The 20,680-nt window shown below is 47.8% G+C and overlaps 1 protein-coding gene across 1 annotated transcript in view; it reads left to right on the forward strand.

Annotated features, from left to right (window-relative positions):
* LOC142557292 (uncharacterized) overlaps positions 1-19,894 on the forward strand; it is a 37,492-nt gene extending 17,598 nt beyond the window's left edge. The window contains exons 6-17 of the mRNA XM_075669016.1: positions 2,446-2,565; positions 4,571-4,667; positions 6,085-6,221; positions 10,141-10,239; positions 10,523-10,582; positions 12,530-12,656; positions 13,294-13,409; positions 14,673-14,745; positions 15,360-15,460; positions 16,710-16,752; positions 18,307-18,345; positions 19,344-19,894. Of these exons, the coding sequence (XP_075525131.1) occupies positions 2,446-2,565; positions 4,571-4,667; positions 6,085-6,221; positions 10,141-10,239; positions 10,523-10,582; positions 12,530-12,656; positions 13,294-13,409; positions 14,673-14,745; positions 15,360-15,460; positions 16,710-16,752; positions 18,307-18,345; positions 19,344-19,486 (1,155 nt within the window). The 3' untranslated portion in view covers positions 19,487-19,894. The remainder of the gene's footprint in view (positions 1-2,445; positions 2,566-4,570; positions 4,668-6,084; positions 6,222-10,140; positions 10,240-10,522; positions 10,583-12,529; positions 12,657-13,293; positions 13,410-14,672; positions 14,746-15,359; positions 15,461-16,709; positions 16,753-18,306; positions 18,346-19,343) is intronic.
* The last annotated feature ends 786 nt before the right edge of the window (positions 19,895-20,680 follow it).

The following is a 20,680-nucleotide window of genomic DNA, read 5'->3' on the forward strand; positions in this document are numbered from 1 at the left end:
AGTGTCAGGCCATGGGCCGAAGATAGCCTCCTCCGACAGTGGTTGCCTGCCAACGCTGGCTAGGGAACTTTCTAACATCCTTCGCTCCAGCATATATGCTGGGCAGTCGCACAGTACGTGTTGCAGTGTTTCAGGCATCTGGCAGAGTTCACACTCCAAAGAGAGTTTACACCCTTTCAGGATTTATGTTGTCCCCTAACGATAATCATAATCTGTCCCGTGTGCGTTTCCCTTCATTAAGGCTGCGCGCCCAGTACTTACACGTCAAGAACGGCATGCGCGTTATCAGCATGACGCGGCGTTTTTGACAGGAAAGCAGCGAGCGCAGAGTTTTCAAGGAAGGAAACTCAAGCAAGACAGACGACAATCATACCCAGGAATTTTAGACCGTTGCCACTGCGGTAATCTGCCAAACTTCACCGCAATGTGCCAGCACAACTGTATGGACAGCATTTTTAAAAGTGGTATTTCTGAAGGACGCCCGAATTTCAACAACTTTCGGTTAGCAGCGTCGTGACTGTGCACGCTTATGGTAACACGCCTATTTACGGAAGTTATTAACGCGATAGCGTTAAGGAGCTAGTGTCGCAGAAAAGCCGGTGTCGTCGGCGTCGGTGTCGGCGTCCGCGGCGTTGGCCGTGAGCGATAAATCACGGCAGGCACTTCATAAATAAAAAGCAACTTCCAAGATGGGCTGGGTGGGAATGTGAGACGGAGACGTTACCACTGAGCCACGAGTTCGATGCTTCAAAGCGGTACAAAAGCTCCTCTAGTGAACGCGGTGTTGCCTTAGAAACGAGCTCAGGCGTGCGTCGTTGTCGCGCCGAACGCTGCGTTGCTCGACGCTCACCGCATCCGATGCGGGGCGCGTAGTCGCTGCGCCGTAGCCCATTGTCTTACACCCCTTGGCGGGTCGACGGGAACGCTGCCGCGTTCCACTCTTGAAGGCGAAGCTTAAGCGTCCTCCAATTTTTCTTAACTTTCCTGCTCCGTCTTTAGCAGTGTTTTAATTCTGGCTAAAGCACTGCTACAACGCAGCAAAGACGTTGCGACTGTGTGGTGTAAATATTCATGTTAACAATAAAAAAGCGTACCCTCTCGCCGTTGCTAATTGAAAGTTGTTGAAATTCGGGCTGCCTTCTGAAATTCAATTTTTTTTAAAATGCTGCCCATTGAGTTACGCGGGCATACTGCAGTGAGGTTCCACGGCTAGCTGAAGGGGGTAATGTACGAAATTCCTGGACATGTATTATTGTGGGGCTAAAATACGCCCCAAAGGGTGTTAACTTTTTGTAGAGTGTAGGTATAATTTTGCACGCATTAGAAGTGTACCAGTAGGTGAAAAATATTTCGGAGAATCCTACAACGTGTACTTCGCACTGCTATATGGTCGGCGAGCATACAGAAGAGTCGTTTTCTGAAAGTGCAAACGAAATAGTTGAAAGTCCCAATGTCATAAGTTCAAAGGACAAAGCTTATCTTAAGTCAGGCTTTTGTTAGAGCACTGTGTCGAGAAAATAGGTGAAAAGGGCTCGGCGGCAAACTCTTTGACAGCTGAAAGAAGGGCTGCGTGAGAAGGGAGAGGGATGCTGCAAGTTTTGTCTACATTAGTCGCCTCAAAAAGAGACCACAGAGTTTAATGCCGCAACGGGAAGTCGCGCGGCACCAGTTTGATGCGATGGAACCCAGCCTTTAAGACGCAAACACCAGGAGAGTAGTAGACAGACACACGCTGGGACTCGCAACAAGTTTAATGAAAAACATTCCTACGCTTTGTCGTGGTGGTTTCGGAAGGCATTTACTTAAACTAACTTCTCGATCATTGAAAATTTCTTGCGAAGATGGTTACCCTATTAAATGTCTATAGTTTCGATATCATTCGACAGTTCTCGCCGGCAAACGAAATTCTTTAGGATGTCGAAAATAATTACCATGGCAAGGGTTACCGCCCAGAGGCCATCTAAACTTATCGACATAATTATTCGAAAGTGCTGAGGTTAACTTATGCGGTGACAGTTGTGAGACAAGATGACTTCATTGGATACGTTAGGCACATGTAATTTCTGAAAAAAAAAAAACGTTGTGAAGCTTGCACGCCATTAATGAACCATATAGAGCAGTAAGATAAGCTATCTAAACCCAGCGACATCTGCTAAGTATCACACAATAAAGAGAAGACAAACCGTTACGTGATAGTCAACCAAGTCTTGGCGAATTATAGGATAATTAATTAGATATTCCGGGATTTTTACGGTAGTCGAACGACTACATCGCCACCTTTACCTCTGGTGCGTGTAGTATGGAACTCCTGGGACCAACACGTGGCCTCCGAGATCCGTGTTCTCGGAGGTCACTCAATTTGCCTTCGCGCTAGTTTGCACCCTGTACCAAAAAAAAAGAGAAAGAAAACTGGCCGGTTAAATGGCATTCTGCATTTACTTCCAGGAACCCGTTGGATTCTTTTGCGCCGGAGCCGAGAGGGCGCAGCTTCCCGAACTTCCACGGGTGTTCTCGTTCTCGGCCGAGACCAAGGTGGCCGACAGCCAGGACATCCAGAAAAGCAAGGTTACCTACCTCGCAATTGCCTTCCTCAACTTTCGTACGACAGCAGGATGCAGTGGAGCCGTTTGTTGTCCCACTTTCAATCGCAGCGAAGCGCTATAGCGCCGTTATTTGCGAACGGGGCTTCTCTCGCAAGCTCTTTATTGAATCTGCCGAGTCACCGGGTGGACCACAGTGCCACCCCGCGAAGGAAGAAGGCGCTCGAGTTTTATTCTTTATAGAGACTTTTACCAAAGAGCTTTGCGGGTGTTAGCGTTGGCGCACGCAGGAGTGAAGAGATTTAGAATAGAGTTTTGCGTTTACGGATGGCGTCTTGCTTTGACAGCGCCACTACGGCGTCAAAGAAAAGCTGTTAGAAATAATTAAATAAAATGTACCATTTTATGATAGGAATAGTAATTTTGACTTGCGTGCATTCGCGTTTAATTACAATTTAGAGGTTATTCTGTAAGCAGCAAACAATTAGTTGCGCTTAGTTTTGAGCAAACCAACCTTACGTGCCTTCACCAGCCACGCTTAGCCGTGTTAGGCCTACGAGCCATAAAATCCACAATCGAATTCGGAATCATCGGCGTCTAATGGATAAATCTTCATAACACACGCTAGTTGAGAGAAAGCGATAACCGCAGTCACTTCGGCTAACATGCGAACTTCACGCGTTACCACGAATCGAACCCAGTTTGGTGAAAGGTTAGAGCCGTCGCTTCGATGGGTGCCGCCATGTTTGCTGACGCAAAGCTTTTGGGGCAGCTGTTTGGTCTCCCGCTAAATCGGTGAAATAGCGTTCCCAACGCGAAACTCAAACGCAGTTTGCGTCTCGCGCATGCGCAGTGGCTTCGACGCTATTTCTTTGGGGCCCCTAGTCTAAAACTCTCTTATATCGAACAGTAACTCAATAACAATGGCCTCCAAGATTTATAACACGCGCTGCTCGGTTTCAGAGTCGATGCAGTAACGCTTCTCAGCGATACCTATACGACTGAGAAGTTGGTCGAGAAATGCAGCTTTGCTTTAGCGCGTTCCACCACGCGCCCGGAGAGCATCTAGTTACAAAACGTTCACCCAGGAATCACTCTAGAGCGTCATTGAAAGCGCAGCGACCCCTTGTGTCGAGTGGCGGCGTTGGAAACCACTTGAGTCGGTCTGTGCTGAGTGGAGACACGTTATAGAGTACAGGGGATAGGTCTAGTCTTTTAGTACGTCTCCAGCAAGTTCTTGTTACCTTTCTGCGACTATTGATAAGGCTATACTCCAGATAACTTTCGTAGTGTTCCCGTCGTGGTCATCATAATCCTACTCGCTGTCAGCACATCGTCCTTGACTTGAGAAGTCGCTAGCAAAGAAGGATGTAAAGGATAGTGAAGAAATAAGAAACGAAGAAATACAAGCCAATATAAGATTTGCCAGGGTGGGCGGTAGCACATAGGTTCGCCAGTTTGTGCCAAAGACGCAAAAATGAAGTGGACCAATTTATAGCATTTCGTTAAATGCATCGCGAAAGCTTCGCTTCACACATATTCCAACATGTGCATCGGATCAGCGTATTTTTTTTTAAATAATGAAGCCTTAGTCTTACCAGCTTGGAGTGCTATAGTCGTGACATTATGAAATTCCGCCATATTGTCAAAGTCTGTGATGGCGGCATTTTGAGTCCATAGGAGAGCCCCCTTGAGACACCAGCGAGCCAATCATAGGTGTCAAGATGGCGAATTTGAGCTGAAACTATTTTTCTGCTTAGCGTCTCTTTAACAACGCTCCCCGCAACCTCGAAGGATTCTATTGGTTTACTATTCAGTCGGGCAACTTATTCTACTGAACCGCAAGCAGAAGAAATGACTACTTGAAGACGTTATAGGCGAACCATATGTGAAATCGTTGTGCATAAACTTAAAGAATTACATAGACCTGGCATTCCATAAACGATGATACGTATGCGGACGCACTGATGTTGCCTATTTGCACCATCGGAGTCTCGAATTCGTGAATTTCTTTTGAATCTATCGTGCAGGTGTGGTGCAATCTGCCCAGCTTCCTGGTGGCCCGGGAAACGTACAACGAAGATGCGAACACGCCAGTCTTGAGGAGCGTCTTCGACTACGTCACGGGCAAGTTGCCTCTTAGGCATACAAGAACGATGAACGATGTTTTGTGATGGCCATGGTTCGGGGTGGCGACTAGTATTCGCCTAGCCTTCGCTATCTAATGAGGTCTTGGCATCTTTCTCGCAGTCTAACGTTCTGCCTGTTAGCTTGTAAAGCTGCCTATGCCTGCGTCGACACCGTTCATCATCTCTTTCCTGTTTTTTTTTTCCCCCACCAAAAGTCCCATCATATCTTGCTAAGTTCCGCTCTGACAAGTTAACGCAACCCGCCGTGGTTGCTTAGTGGCTTTGGCGTTACGCTGATGAGCACGAGATCGCGGGACCAAAGCCCGGCCATAGCGAACGTATTTCGATGGGGGGACAAAATTGAAAAAAAAAAAAAAAACGTGTACCGGGCTCTGGGTGCATGTTCAAGAACCCCAGGTGGTAAAAATTAACCAATTAACCCCACTACGGCGTACCTTATAATCAGATCGTTGTATTAGAACGTGAAAGAACGGCAATTAATGTTAATGCGTAAGCACTCTTTGGCGACACGTCAAGGAAATCTGTCCGTTGCTCTGTCCGTAACGCATAGCACGGCGCGCTCCATAAAGAAAAACAATATAAATTGGAAGAAAAACGTTGGTGAGTTTCGAGCCTATAGACGACCCCACGCTAAGGGTTTATAACCCTCCGCTAAGGGTTAATAAGGGTCGCGTCATGTTCGATAGGATTGATAACGTCTCGCGCCCTCTGGTGGCCGCAGAGAACTCTGTTGATTCCGATTTCTTTTAAACCATACAGTGCGTCTCCCAGAGACGCCCGCGACACGCGTTCATCTTGGCTGTAAAACGTTAAGGAAACCAAGTAGACGCACTCGTGCGCGCTCCGTTTAATCGGCTTTCGTAGAGCAGGGCGTTGGCAGTGTTCCACGTTGCGCCGCCGGTATACGAGCGTTGTGCGCATGCGCACTAGAGCTTCCGCTGAGCGGCCCTGTGCAGGAAGCATATCGGGCTGCGTGAAGCAGACTGTAAGCGATCTGCCAAAAAAAAAAAAGACGTCTATTAATCGTATTTAAGGAGAGGTTCATACCCGTATGTGGTACCGGCTGCTCCTCTGACATGATAATTGTGCTGACAATGCTCATAACGGAAACAATGATTAGAAAGGAAAAACAACAACATCACAGCGACATCGTTTCTAAAGTTCGCTTACCCGAAATATATGTGTTCACCTCAAGATAAACGATCACAAAATGTAAATGTTCCAGAGCAGTTGCAACTGTAGTCCTTCTTGATAGGCCGCGTATACATTCCATGTTAAAGTGTCGCCAACACAGGCACAAGAGTTGTCGTTTGAACATGCGGGAGCAATGCACGCTTGGGTCGGATCCGTACTGAGAAAACGTTTACACGTGACCACGTGCTATTCTCTCGCAGGGATGAAGTACTTCATCGCTCCCAACACGGGCAAGTGCCAAGCCTTCGTGATGGAGAAGGAAGAGCTGGACATCCCGGAACCGTTGTCCCTGGTCTGGGGAGCGAAACGCAACTACGCCTTTCAAAAGGCCGGAGAGGCATGTCATTTATCTAGCTTTTACTCATGCCTTTTACTTTTAGAAACCGCGGTAAAGATATAAAAGGGTACCTTTGAAGAGTAAATAGAATCTAAAGAAAATAGACTGCGGCATCGTTTTCCGTATGTACGTGCGTCGCCACACACACACACACACACACACACACACACATATATATATATATATATATATATATATATTGCACTTTATTAATTCTGCTTTAAATTATTCCTTACGGTTGTTTTACGTTCGAAGTCTGTTTGTCGTTATATTTTTTTCTCGCATGCATTTGCATTGATCGATAGACACCGTTTGCACTTTTGTCGCTTGCATTTCCTATTTATTTCGAAACATATATAACTGGTAAAGTTGTATACGTTCTGCTTTTATTTTTTATTTTACCCTTGGAATCTAAATTGTTTCTTACGTTATTACCGCCCTCTCCCTTATGTGTTACCCTCAGTGGAGGGCCTATAGGGGAAGAATAAATAAATAAATAAATAAATAAATAAATAAATAAATAAATAAATAAATAAATAAATAAATAAACAATTTCTTTACGGCACATGTTTGCGGCACGTGTTGTAATCAGCAAATTGTGGCCGGCGCCATCGCAAAGCGTTATCGACTTGGAACGAATTCTGAGGACGGCGCCAATTTCTACATATGCTCTCGCAACGTGTCTGAGGAAATACATAGGCGTTCTTTGCGCTACAATGCATAAATATATGCCTTGTTAGAAAAAATAAGTGGAACAATAGAGCGTCATTACCGCGAATTTGACGCCGCATATTTCTCGACTGGTGCTAGTTTCAAAACTCGTTCTAAATGGATATGCATTGCAATCTCACCGGTTAGAATGTGTAAATTGCAACATCTGCCGTAACGTAATAATTCAGAAACTGAATTAGTGAAATGCTGTTAAACAGTCAATTACGCATTTCGATTTATAGCGCATGCCCACCTCTTCCGCCGGCAATCCAGTTGAAGGATTATAATTGTGCCATCTGTCACATGCAATTAAATATTCTATATACTTAAAAAAAACACCTGGTATGAAGCCTTCCAGTTTCGTCACTTAATGTCGCTGGCTGTTCCATTTATACACAGAAATTAGAATACAAAGAAAAACTATAGGCCAGAACTAAACACATTCATTCATCAAAGTGGCCACCTACCTGCCTCGTACCTCTTATTAAGAGGGCTAAGTATAGTCCGACTTAGTCTGAGCGCGCGCACACGCTACGTGACGCTACGTCACGCTACGTCACGCTGGCGAGAACAACGGCGTCTATATAGTTCGACCGATGGTTCGACGCACTGGCGCAGCCAGCATAACCGGACGCATCCCGACGCGTTCCCACGCGCCCGGCGTCGAGCGACGCTCGGCCGCGCGCCGATAACCTCGCGCCGCATTTTACAAACTTGTGATATCGTACACGCTGTTCGTATAATTGCTTTCGCAATAAAAAAAAATTGGAGGACGCTTAAGCTTCGCCTTCAAGAGTGGAACGCGACAGCGTTCCCGTCGACCCGCCAAGGGGTGTAAGACAATGGGCTACGGCGCAGCGACTACGCTCCCCGCATCGGACGCGGTGAGCGTCGAGCAACGCAGCGTTCGGCGCGACAACGAAATGTGCGCCTGAGCAAGCGACGCACGCCTGAGCCATAGAAACAGCTCGTTTCTAAGGGAACACCGCGTTCACTAGAGGCGCTTTTGTACCGCTTTGAAGCATCGAACTCGTGGCTCAGTGGTAACGTCTCCGTCTCACACTCCGGAGACCCTGGTTCGATTCCCACCCAGCCCTTCTTGCAAGTTGTTTTTTATTCATGAAGTGCCTGCTGGGATTTATCGCTCACGGCCAACGCCGCGGACGCCGACGCCGACACCGACACCGACGCCGACGACACCGGCTTTTCTGCGACACGAGCTCCTTAACGCTATCGCGTTAATACAAATCGTAATCGGAGAACGCGGGCACTCAGCCACAGCGCGGGCAAGCGCATGAAGATATTGAGCCTGAGCGTAGCAGACGACAGAGGCGAGTACCTCCGGCTGGCGTCACCGTCTACGTCACCGTTGCAGCGCCGCCATCGGTTACGTACGACGCTATTAAGAGACGGAGCCTACTGCCATGAACTCGTTATTGCAAAGCTTCACCTATAACATTGCGTTTTCCCTTCTTTTTAATACAGGCTGGAGGCGTATTGAACTAAAAGGCTTTCGTTGTTTGCGGACAGGTGAAAATTTCTATTATGTGGTTTTCTTACTGCGATACTCTCAAGAAATATTTGTAAGTTGCTTGAAAAGTTCCCTAGAGTGATTGTTACGGTTGTGTTGAAGAAAAGGTAGCCTTTCGCATGCGGAAATTGGCCTCAACTAAAGTTGACCCACCGCATGCTTGGATACGAGCGCCTCAGCGATGTTACCTTGTGGAACACTATTGATGGCGGTGACAACATAACAATTGAATACAAGTTCCGTCCACAGAAACCGCGGTGGGCCTGGCCTTTTCACCTTCGAAGGAGAGCCGAGCCATTTTGAGAGTCCAGTCACCGCTGAAATAGTTTGCCAAGACTATGCGCTGCTAATACTGTAAGCGCTATGTTTATTGGGAAATGATGTCTCGTTTCAGACTAAACTATCTTCTTCGGCTAAGCCCTGATATTAGGATGACTCATTCAATTTGCCAAGACGTTCAGGATTTATCCTGAAACCAGTGGCACGGAGACAGATCCGTAGGGAGAAAACGTCCGTTTTAAACACACAAAACCGCTCACGCCCGGGAAATAAACGAACCTAATTGGCTGGTGCATCTATGCAAACTGCGTTTGAGTTGGCCATCGTACATATAACATTTTACAGCGCAGGCATTCTTTGGCGAGTACCCCCGCTCCGTGACGCGAAAATACGCGCAAAAAGTGGGATGCCTTTTATCTGCAAAAAAATGCGTAATTAGGGAAGAGATTTAATCGTTGTAATTGTGTAAATGTGGATGCTTGGTAGCTTTATAAGAGATAAGGAACAATTTAAACAAAAAAAGATTAGAAAGGTCGCAGTTTTAACCGAAAGGCGAAACATCGATTGCTATAGAGAACTAGCAGACAGCTATACGACGTATAGTAGTTGTACACCTGGAAACATTCGCTTACTGACTAAATGAGCAGGTGTCGGCGCGCACAGGCAAACGTGAACACATCGCGCTCGATGACCGCGGGCACTCGCTGTCAAAACGCTGGGGCGAGGAAGCGCGGCAGCCGCAGCGAGCGAAGCGAGCTTCGTGCTGCCTGTCGCTTCAACTCGTACTAAGCGCCGACAACACAGCGCCCACAACCCATGAGCGCTCGGCGCACCTAGACTCTGTGCTTATCGCACGTCGCTTTCAAGATGGGGCCCGAGCTGCCGCGCGTGGCTGTGCCATACGCAGCAGCCGCCGGAGTAGATCGTCCTGCGCTCCCCCAGTGCCTTGCGCGCTACGGAAGACGGCACGCTTCCTCCCCGTTTTCTTCCCTTGCGCGCGCGAGATTGAGCCGCCATCGTCGGCTCACCTTCGCACACTCGCACACGCATCAAACGGCGCGCGGCGACGATGTTATTACCATTGGACTTTATGCAGAACATCGCGGCGACGGCAGGAATGCTCCTGGAGTGTCCAATTGCCCTCGCAATAAAAAGAAATAGAGAGATAGAGAAAGAGCGATGGGGAGAGGTAAGGCATACGCAATGTATAATGTTAGCGGAAGCACGAAAGTTCTGATAGGTGCTGAAGATCCTCAAGCGCAAGACCACAAGTGCATTGGTGACTACGGGAATGAGAAGTATTGTGCATAGAGTGTTTTGTGAACGCAGTACAGAGTTGCAAACGGCCAAGTAGTATTTCTAACGATTTGCTGCTCGTCGTGCGTTTTGTCTTGGCAGAGACGCTGCCGCTCCTGGAACTGCGCCGTCTACGCCGGCATGGACGACGCCAGCGCAGCTCCCGAGAAGGCCGTGGTGTCCAACCTGTACTACGCCTATGTGAGTGCATGGGGAAGGGAAGCGTCAGACCGCGTCGGCGATTACTTATTTCCGACACAGACATTTAATTAACGTCTTTAATTACTACCTGACTGATTGTCAGGCCCCAGGTATGAGTAGGTAACACATAGTTATCCAACATTTGTCTGCAGACAACAAATTATACATAAAATGGCAGTGAAACGGAAGTTAACAACGAATTGCAAAAAAAAAAAAATAGACGCAGGAGGAGTGCGGGCAAAACAAGCTTGACTGCTTATTAGAATATCCCAATTTCTTGCAGGAAAACGAGTTGAAAGACGCTACGCTTCCCGTTTTCATGGAACTCTTCGACGAAGCCAAGGCAAGTACACTACTGCATTTACAGATGGTCATGAAAATGACCTACTTCTTAACTACGTGTCTGTAAGACGGCTTTGGGTGTTGTTGCTTCCGTGTCGCAGCGGCAGCTGCAGCACGTTGTCCGCAGCCAATTTTGTGTCGGTCAACTTGTCGCAAAACTGTGAGAATGCGTATCGTTGGGCTCAGTTAGCTTAGCCTTGATTATAGTTCTTTTGGAGCGATACTCTTCTTTGCCTACTAACCCCGATTTTCGTGGTTGGGGTATGTCGCCTCGGAGAAACGCGCGCGCTCATCGAAGGCGCGATGAATGACGTCACAGCGAGTGTGACATCACAGCGCGCGCGCTGGGCTCGCTGGTGGCGTGAGCACCGACGCCGCCACAACCGAGGCAGCTTGAGAACAGAGGCGTGAATAAATGAGAGAGAAGCCAAGAAATGACGTCATGCCATCGTCCTCTCCGTCGTCGTCACGTCTACGTCGTCATGCCGTAGTCATAATTTTATCACCGTCAGACCTTGATTGTGAATCTTGTCGTCATTCGTTCGTTGTCATTCCATCGCCGTTATGCCATCTTTGTCATCTCCGCTGTCTTCCACTCGTCGTTACACGCACGCTCGCATCACACACAACCGGACATCTCCGCCCTGGTTCATACCACGAAGGTATCATCACTTAACCCGCCGTGGTTTCTCAGTGGCTATGGTGTTGGGCCGCTGAGCTCGAGGTTGCGTGATCGAATCCCGGCCACGGCGGCCGCATTTCGATGGGGGCGAAAACACCCGTGTACTTAGATTTAGGTGCACGTTAAAGAACTCCAGGTGGCCGAAATTTCCGGAGTACTCCACTACGGCGTGGATCGTAATAAGAAAGTGGTTTCGGCACGTAAAACCGCACAATTTAATTTTTAAATCATCACTGAGAGAAAATCCCTCGATGGTCCGTGCCCATTTTTTTTTCGCTTTCTCGAAGCGGTTTATCGGTTGGAGTACAAACCTGTCGCTCCTCACTAATTTACGCGTAATTTCTGTGAATAGTTTCCTTGTTCGCAGGATACCACTTTCGACGCGCTGCGATACATCGGGCCCAGTGGTTAACAACTTCGTTCGCCTGTATCTCTCGAGAAACGCACAACGATAAATGCGGCAAACTAGAGGTGCTCGGAGAGAATGACCAGTTTTGTAAGCACCATGCTGCCCACACTATGGAAGTAAACTTCAGACTGTCATACGATTGACTGCTATAACGAGTGTGTTATACTAAATAGCGTGTATTTTGCCGCCTGCCCAAATGTCACGAAATCAATGAACTGATTAGTCGACCTTTTCAACGATTGGGCTTTGTCAGCCTGAGGAATTACTGGGATTAGGGAGCCTTCATAGGTACGCCTACGCTTGAGCGTGTCTGTTTGTGAAGGATCCCTAACTGGGATGATGGCAGGACCGCGGGAACAAAAACAGCAACTGCTTATTGCACCCGCTACATCCCTATGCTCACCGGAAGCACACTGCGCTTGTCAGCTGCCTTGTCAGTTTTAAACTAGGCACACGTGGTTCATCAGACTGGGTCTCCAGCAGTGGCGTAGCAACAGGGGGGGCCGGGGGGCCGTGGGCCCCGGGTGCAAGAGGCCAGTGAGGGGGGGGGGGTGTCATATACGTCTGAACATACCCCTCTTTCCGCCGGCTACACCCGGGGCGGGGGGGGGGGGGGGAGTGACAGAAGACCTATAGGCCCCTGGTACCAGACGACCTAGCTACGCCACTGGTCTCCAGTAATACGATGATATATTTTAAGCAGCGTGCACCTTTGGCTTAAAATGACGCCTCTGTACTCACTGCACGTGATTGTAGCCAGTAATGCGGTTTGCGGGCTTGTATTCTCTATTGGATGCGGTTGGTGCGTGGAACCCGGACAACGTACCGTGATCGATTGTGCCACTTTCCACGCGCAGGGTGGTGACGTCATCGAGAGGCGGCACATCTTCGAGTACGAGACGGACTTGAGTGACTGGTCGCCGTTCGACACCGGCGCCTGCTTTCATTCCCACGAAATCAAGATGCTCATTCTCAGCGTACAAGGTTAGGTCACGTTTCCTTCTGGTCATCATCTTCATCCCCACCACCATCATCATCATCATCATCATCATCTTTAAACAGACAGATGGTTCCCCATCATCATCATCATCATCATCATCATCATCTTTAGACAGACGGATTGACAGAATCGGAACAGGCAGCACAGACGAACAGGCAGACAGAGACAAAGGTGGGGCGCTTGGAGAGACAGGAAAGACGCGAAGCCGGACAGACCATCAGAAAGGCATAATAGAGAAAAATGATAGGACGGAACGGACGAACAGACAAACCGTACCGACCGAGGCCCGAGCTGCAGACAGCTAGCAGACGGATAGAGAGGCTCTGACAGGCAGGACACGCGGAGAGAGTGCGCCTCGAATAAAGAGGACAAACGTAAAGCATATAGAACTAGTTGAGGTGGTCTTGATTCGGTGCCATTTCTTACTTTAAGAAATGCGTTCCGCCCGAAATCGACACCGTTGGAAATGCGGGCATCACTTGCCGCACTACAGATCATTTGACCAGGATTCGAACGCGTTTGGAAACAGACTGCCTAGGTTTTTGTAGTGCAAACTGGTATTTGAGTTCCGATCAGTATTCTGGCTTTCTCATTCCCCCGTCCTTTTTTTTTTAAATTTAGGAAACTCCGACTTTGGTCCCGGCAGGGGCACCCGAGACGATTTGGCCAATGCGTTCAGGATACAGCTGAGACAGACCATGGGCATCGCCCAGGACATACGACTGAGCCGTGTCTCCGTGAGTATGCTACGTGTCCTGAAGCGCATTCGTCTAAAACTTCTTAAGAGAGAGAGAGAGAGAGACTTAGTTTGAACCCAATTTTCGGATAAACACCCCTGGTGCAGAGTAAACTCAGTCCGGCATAAATATGACAGGCGAAACACATTCGACATGCTCCTTCACCGTCTACGCTGAAGCGTAGTTAACTCGTTGCACTTCATCTGCCGCATCAAAAGAGGAAAGCGCCCATATTGTAGTTTCCGTGGCAAGCAGAGCACTTCAGCCAAGTATAGCATCATAAATGACCTTCTATAATGATCATCAGCGGATTCGCCTGCGTGACCGCTTGAACATATTTGATAGGCGTTGTCTCAAAGTAGAGTGATTCAACCGCGGTCATGCTCCGATAAGCAGACGAGTGCCGTAAGTGCCCTCCAACGCTCGAGTCAAGGTGTTTTTGCACCTTGACTTGGTCAATGACCGTAACTTGGACTGTGCAAGTTGGAATACTGTGACTTCGCCTCAAGAACACATATCCTAAATTTGCAAACTGCAGCTAATACAAAGTTTCGAAATTAAAAAAAAAAGTTATCTTGATTTGCGTTTTCAGTGGAATCGCTACCTTGGTTATGCGAGTTTTGCTGAAGTTCTGTAACAAAACAGAGTCTTTTGTAGCCTCACGTGTAGTTAGCCAATTTTATCCGATTTACCCAAACCGGTGTAATTCGCATAATGTCTGTATCTTGACTTTGCTGCATATATTGAGTTTCGGATTCATTTTGAAAGGCTAAAGGGGTATTCCGAAAAGCCTTTGCGAATTACTGCATTACCGAAGTCCCAAACGGTACAGTAGCAATGGCGGTAGCGCGGCCTTGTGACACTTTGTCCAACTACAACGGGTTGGAACCTCAGTTTTCTCGTCGAACGAAAATCATCAAACTGCTGCACGTTAACGATTATGTCACTACCGACTCTTTACGCGATCGGCTAAGCAGAATATGTTAGGCCACTGCAATAATAACTGTGTCCTGCCTGGCTGAACATTCTGTCACAAGATGGCCGCTACCGGCATTGTTGCTGCCATCCAGGTATCCGGTGACTCGGTAGTCCGCAAAAGATGTAATGCGGTTACGGACAAGCTGAAGCCCTATAACTCCACAAAAGTACAGGGCACCGGGAACACGTCCGTATAGAACCATTGTATCTTTCGTTTTGGTGACGACTTCCCTATTCCGTGGTCACTGGTACCGCACTGTACACGTTCTTATTCTTCATTCGCAGGTGTTTCCTCGGGGCAGTGACCGTCTGATGGTCATCGCACGCCTGCTGCCTGCAGCCAACACTGACCACATTAGTATGTAAATTAGATAATTCGCCGAAATGAAGGGGCACTAAAGCGAAACGCTAAATAAGGTTAGGGTGGAACAAGCATTCTTTCAAGACCCTAGCTTCGTTATTTTCGCCGTAGTCGGTCGATTATTAGAAAAGAAAAGGAGAATCAAAGTTTCGTTTTTCTTTAATTTCGCACCGTAGCACCAGCGTTGGCACGTCAGTCTGATGTCACAGATTTCAAAGTATCGTCTCGTATTCCGGCTGTCGTGGCTCAGTAAGCGTTCTTGAAGCTAGATAAGTTCAGCCTTTGGAGTCCTTTTAGAATACAATGGTAGCATATCCTAACGACAAAGAAAAAGAGATTTACCATGCCCGAGCAGACGGCGTTAAAATCGATGACGTCACGGTGACCTGATGCGGCAACGTTAAGGTGGCGTCGCCACCCGTCTTTACTTGTAGCGTCTTTTCTGGCGCACCGTACTCTTACTGCAAGAGTGGCTTTATTTTCGGTATTGTAGAAGGGCAGCTCAAATAGTGTTTACAGCTCAAATAGTGTTTTTTCTCAGTGTCCCTTTAATGCAATCGAAAGAAGGCGTTGAACCGTTGAAGCAAGATGGATGACATATTCGTTTTCAGCGGTGACGGACCCCACGGTGGACGAGGCCACCAAGAAGCTGAACGAGACGGTAAACGCGGGAAGCTTCAAGGTGTTGCTCAACATCACTGGCTCCGACCAGGTTCGTGCTGTCGCAACTTTTTTCTCGCAAATGAGTGCGATCACTCGGCTTAGTCTCGACTCTGAAATCTTTGTGTGTGCGCGAAATAAAACGGGGTTCTTTGATAGCTTCAGAGCGCTATGGGAAAACACGTGCACTGCCTCTAGGATGGGCCCGTCAAAATGTATATATATATATATATATATATATATATATATGTATATATATATATGTGTGTGTGTGTGTGTGTGTGTGTGTGTGTGTGTGTGTGTGTGTGTGTGTGTGTGTGTGTGTGTGTGTGTGTGTGTGTGTGTGTGTGTGTGTGTGTGTGTGTGTGTGTGTGTGTGTGTGTGTGTGTGTGTGTGTGTGACGCGGTCATTGAATTAGCACTCGCGATATGTACACATTTGTGCAGCGTAAAGAAATCCTATAGACGCATTATAAGGTGTTGAAAATGTTTTGTCACTACATGCTTTACGCTGTCGTTTTTCATCTGTTGCTGCTAAATGATTAAAAAGAAATGGACGTACGGTAGTGCGGTTGCACCTCATCGTGTGAATCAGTTGAAGAGGCGGACGTCACTTCCGCAAGTCACATCGCTCATTCTGCTAATGGGCTGAGATACAAGCTAATCGACTTTTTAACTATTCAATTTAGGTCTCACATGTTGTTATCTGCGGGATTGAAGAGCCGGATGATAAAACAACTGCATCTATCTCTCTCTTTTTTTTGAAATACTGATATTAGTAACAGTTTCGAGATATCTGTCCCTAGAATGGGCGATTGCATTGCTTAACGTCCCGTACAAGTTTTTAACGGGCAGTGCGCGAAGTACGTTTTTCTTAATCTTCTCCCTCGTACATATGACGGTATATTGGCATCCATACTTTGTTTTATGTCCGTGCACAGATTCATTGCATTTTGCTTAGTTTTGTTCGTTCCTGTGAACTTATGAATTGGATGTTAGCGGCACTAATTCTAATGTGTTCCTAATCTGTGCCTTAAGAGAACTAACTGGCACATGTTTTCCTCTCCCTTCCTCCTTTCTTTTACTCAACCTCTCCTTTATGCGCATCATTCCTCTCATCTATCTATCTATCTATCTATCTATCTATCTATCTATCTATCTATCTATCTATCTATCTATCTATCTATCTATCTATCTATCTATCTATCTATCTATCTATCTATCTATCTATCTATCTATCTATCTATCTATCTATCTATCTATCTATCTATCTATCTATCTATCTATCATTGCCTGCGACAGAAACCCGAGTACATCGCCACGCAGCTGACCTCTCGGTTCGTAGGTAAGTGGCTGCAATCTCTCCTCACAAGGTTTAACTAAGAATGTGCAAAAAGATGTAGCAGTTACCCTCAGCTGTTTCAATTACTTTTGCGTTTGTTCGCACCTCGAAAAGTGTGTAGCCTTAGTGCTCATCAGCGAGAATAATCCCGTACTCGGAAGTGCGCGTTAACATGGAGTCCATGTTTGACTCGATCGAGATGACGCCTGACGTCAAGGTGCCTAAGGAAACGCAGTCAGTGTCTTGGCACGTTCACGACAGGCGTCATTATTGCTCAGGTCGAGCATAGGCTTCAAGTTATAGTGCACTACTGAATGCAGGGGGCAAGACCGGCTTGCGCGAACTGGTCGTCTTCCAGTGCTCGGTACGCAGCTTTCGGTCAGACCATTGTCGTAAGACGAGGGGAGGAAGCGCTACCAAGACCACCAGAAACAGCATCAGCCTGCACGAATCTGCTTCGCTTCTTTGCGATTTATTCGTGTAGCAGTCGGTGAACCGACGTCAACGGTCCCGAGATCCCGCGCGCTTCCTGAGAATGCGAGATTTCGACCCGGAGGCGCGGAGAAAGCTATACTCCAGATTAAAGCAGGCAGCACTATTTTCTTTCCTTTCTTCACCGTTTAGGCCAAGCATCGGGTGCTATGTAACAGCCGCAAGGGTTTTCTCTACCCTCGCCTCTTCTTTTAATTGCGATGGCGATTATATGGACACTCCAGGCGCACTTCAGTCGTCGCCGTCGCCGTGATGTTCTGTATAAGGTCGAAGTGCGATAACGTCGTGGCCGCGTGCCGTATGGTGTGTGCAAGTAACAGCGAGCGAGGGTGATTCGCTTTGTTCGCGTTGAAGGGAGATGCAGCACGAAGGTTAATTCGCTCGCTGCTGCTGCCACGTTTCCTAACGTCAGCGTTTTGACAGGGAATGTCCGCGCCCTTCCACTGAGATGTGTTCATGTTTGTCTGTGCGCGCGTGACACTATGCTTGTTAATTTACTTATTAAGCAATTGTTTACAATTTTATACGTCCGATAAAACCACTATACTTACTTCGTATAGCAGTCTGATATTTGCTGTCGCAATCGATGCTTTGCCTTTCGGGCGAGACTGCGATCTTTTTTTTTTTTAAACATTGCCTCAGTGTGCCGCTAATCTTGAGCAAGAGCGTTAATAACCTAATCCTGTTGTTTTTTCCTTGGCGTCTTCTCACAGTTTCGCACATTTCAGCGATACGCGAATCGTGGACAATCGATGTCGTGTGTTTGTCATGGCTGGTACAGTTGTAATGTAATACCTTTAGGCATACATATTCAGGGAAAGAAATAGAAAAAAAAAAGACATCCCAGGCAGAAGTGTTCCTGCACGCGTAAGTGACAACTATATTGAACGCCTGCCCGGCGTATTTTCGGCGCGGCTTCGTATACGGTGGCGTCGCGTTCATTTCGCGCTGCTTGGTAGCCGTGCTGTGATAATGCCTGAAGTACGTACGGCGCGTTGTTCTGCATAAATGCGGCTGTGCTTCAAGAAAATTTTTTCCTACAGCGTTCACGTTCTGTTGTTTCAGCCGCAGCACCCGACGCTTCGTCCAAGGGATACTCTAGCGGTGAGTATTCATTGTCACTTGTGCCTCATGTTGCTCGACACTCGTTCAGCACCTGCGACCGCACGCAGTTGCATGTTATTGTCGAGCATTGCTCTCTCTTTAGCTTTGCTCCCACCCTCGCCCACTCCATTTTCGCCTTCTTGACTCTGAAGCAATCCTCGGAGTTGTACGACACTTCTGAAGCCGACTTGGTGACAGAAGGTTATTGCTGTTGTCGTATGAGCTCTAAACTACGAATCTCAGTGATATTCGCCGTCTGCTATTTGAGTCGCAGTGTGCAAACGTTTCCGTGCAATAAGATTGTTTTCTTTTTGTCTTTCGGTGTCATATGGCAGTACAATGTACTGAATTCGGCAGTGTTACATTTTGTGTTATGATTTTGGACACTCTGCATACCACCCTTAGACTTCGTTGCTTTGCCTTGGCATACACGTGTCATTTGTCTACACGAGAAATGAACAGACTGACCATAGACGGACACCATTCGCCTGTCTATTTCGGTCGGTTAACTTGTGTAGATTTCCAAACGAGTTATCTGCAGAAAACTCCAAACAAAATCCGAAAGACGATGCCAAGCCATAAGTCCATAGGGCGTCCACAGCAGTATATAGACCTCATAAAATAGAAACCTGCGTACTGTTCATAAATAGTCGAACCAAATCCTTGCCAAGGAAGCACTTCTTATTGAGTTCGCTCTTTGTCACACACAGTTACACACGCACACACACAAACACGCACACACACACTGAACTTCATCGCCCGGCGAGCAGAGTATGTTATGTCATATTTCTGTCACTTGCATGCTTAACCTTTCGTTGTTCTCTTTTTCCCCTCGCTTCAAAACTGGTGAGTAGCTGCGTAGAACATAGTGGTTCAGGCTGGCCTTCTTAGCACTTACCTTATAACCTTTCTATTGTGAGGGAGTTACTGCGTTTGAGGTTTTCTTGTCGCCAGACCACTCTGCGTCTCCCGTAATTGGTCTCCGCGCGTGCGTGCAGGAAGCATGGCGGCGCTGGGCATCATGATGCTTCTGCTGGGCGTTGCCCTAGCTGTGGGCGCGGTCTACCTGGCAGCGCGGAGGTACCCGCGCAGTACCATGACTACCATCCTGCTGCAACCGACGAGCGCCGCCGACAACTAGGGCCCCAGCCACCGCATTACGTCACGTCTATGCCGCACGCTTAACGCCGTACAGACCAGAGCGCCGTGAACCGGAACCTATCGCCGTTCACACTTGACAGCGCAAGCGGCCGCGTCACGTGTCGTGAACGCCGCCGCGACGCAACTTCGTCTGCGGTGTGGACTCGGGAGATTGTCGCAGTGCGCGAGACTCGAGAAATACCATTCGTGGGCTGCCGCGTCACGTGACACACCATGAGACTGTCGTCATCGTCATCGTTTGCCCATACGCACGCTCCGTCGCACCAACTCTGTTGAGTGCAGCGTATGGGGCTCGTATATACCCGTCAAGCTGCCTTGTCGGCAGCCTTTTCTTTTCACCTCTCCGTGTACATTGATACATAAATACATTGATTGGTTGGTTGGTTGATTGACTGATTGATCTTGAGCCAATCAGTATGGAGAGCCGGCTGCATGCTCCATATAATGGAGCTGGCGAAACTCACCCATTATGCGCTGCTAATCCTTCCTCGAAGCTGTCCTTCAGTCGGCGTCGCGCGGAGGTTTGATGGAAGGCGTACATTGGAGCAGCTTTTCTTCCGATCCTCTTTTCTGATTGGCTGACGCGACGCGTTTCTCTGGCTACACAGCAAAGCCCGAGGGCGCGTAATCAAATCCCGGCCGCGGTGGCCGCATTTCGATGGGGTGCGCGTTTACGGTGCACAATGGGTGCATGTTAAAGAACCATAGGTGGTGGAAATTGATTCGAAGTTTCCCACTACAACCTGCCTCAAAATCATATCGTGGTATCGGCACGTGAAAACGCGTAAGCTTAAGTAATTTAATTGCACCGCATGGATATAGCATGGAGATGGTGAGACGAAATAACATTCTTGGATGGAGTATAGTTGAGTCCACCGTGGCTAAGTCCACTGCCGCCATGAAGGAATCGAACGACTGATGCCGCTCTCGGTAGCATCTAGCTTGCCTCGGTAGCTGCCGCATCGTCTACGGGAATGCATGAACTGCAAAGCTGTACACATGTTCCTCTCGCATTTCAATTCGACTACACTTTTCATCTTGAATGAAACATCATACGCTCGGGTTTCATCAATAAACATCTCTCGTAGTTTTTTCGTAGACACGGCTGCACCAATGGGAAACGAAAACGCGACGTTATTTGGGGACCGCGGTAACAGCGAGTGCACGGTGCCAA

This window comes from Dermacentor variabilis, chromosome 9 (genome assembly GCF_050947875.1).
Source record: "Dermacentor variabilis isolate Ectoservices chromosome 9, ASM5094787v1, whole genome shotgun sequence".
Lineage (NCBI taxonomy): Eukaryota > Metazoa > Arthropoda > Arachnida > Ixodida > Ixodidae > Dermacentor > Dermacentor variabilis.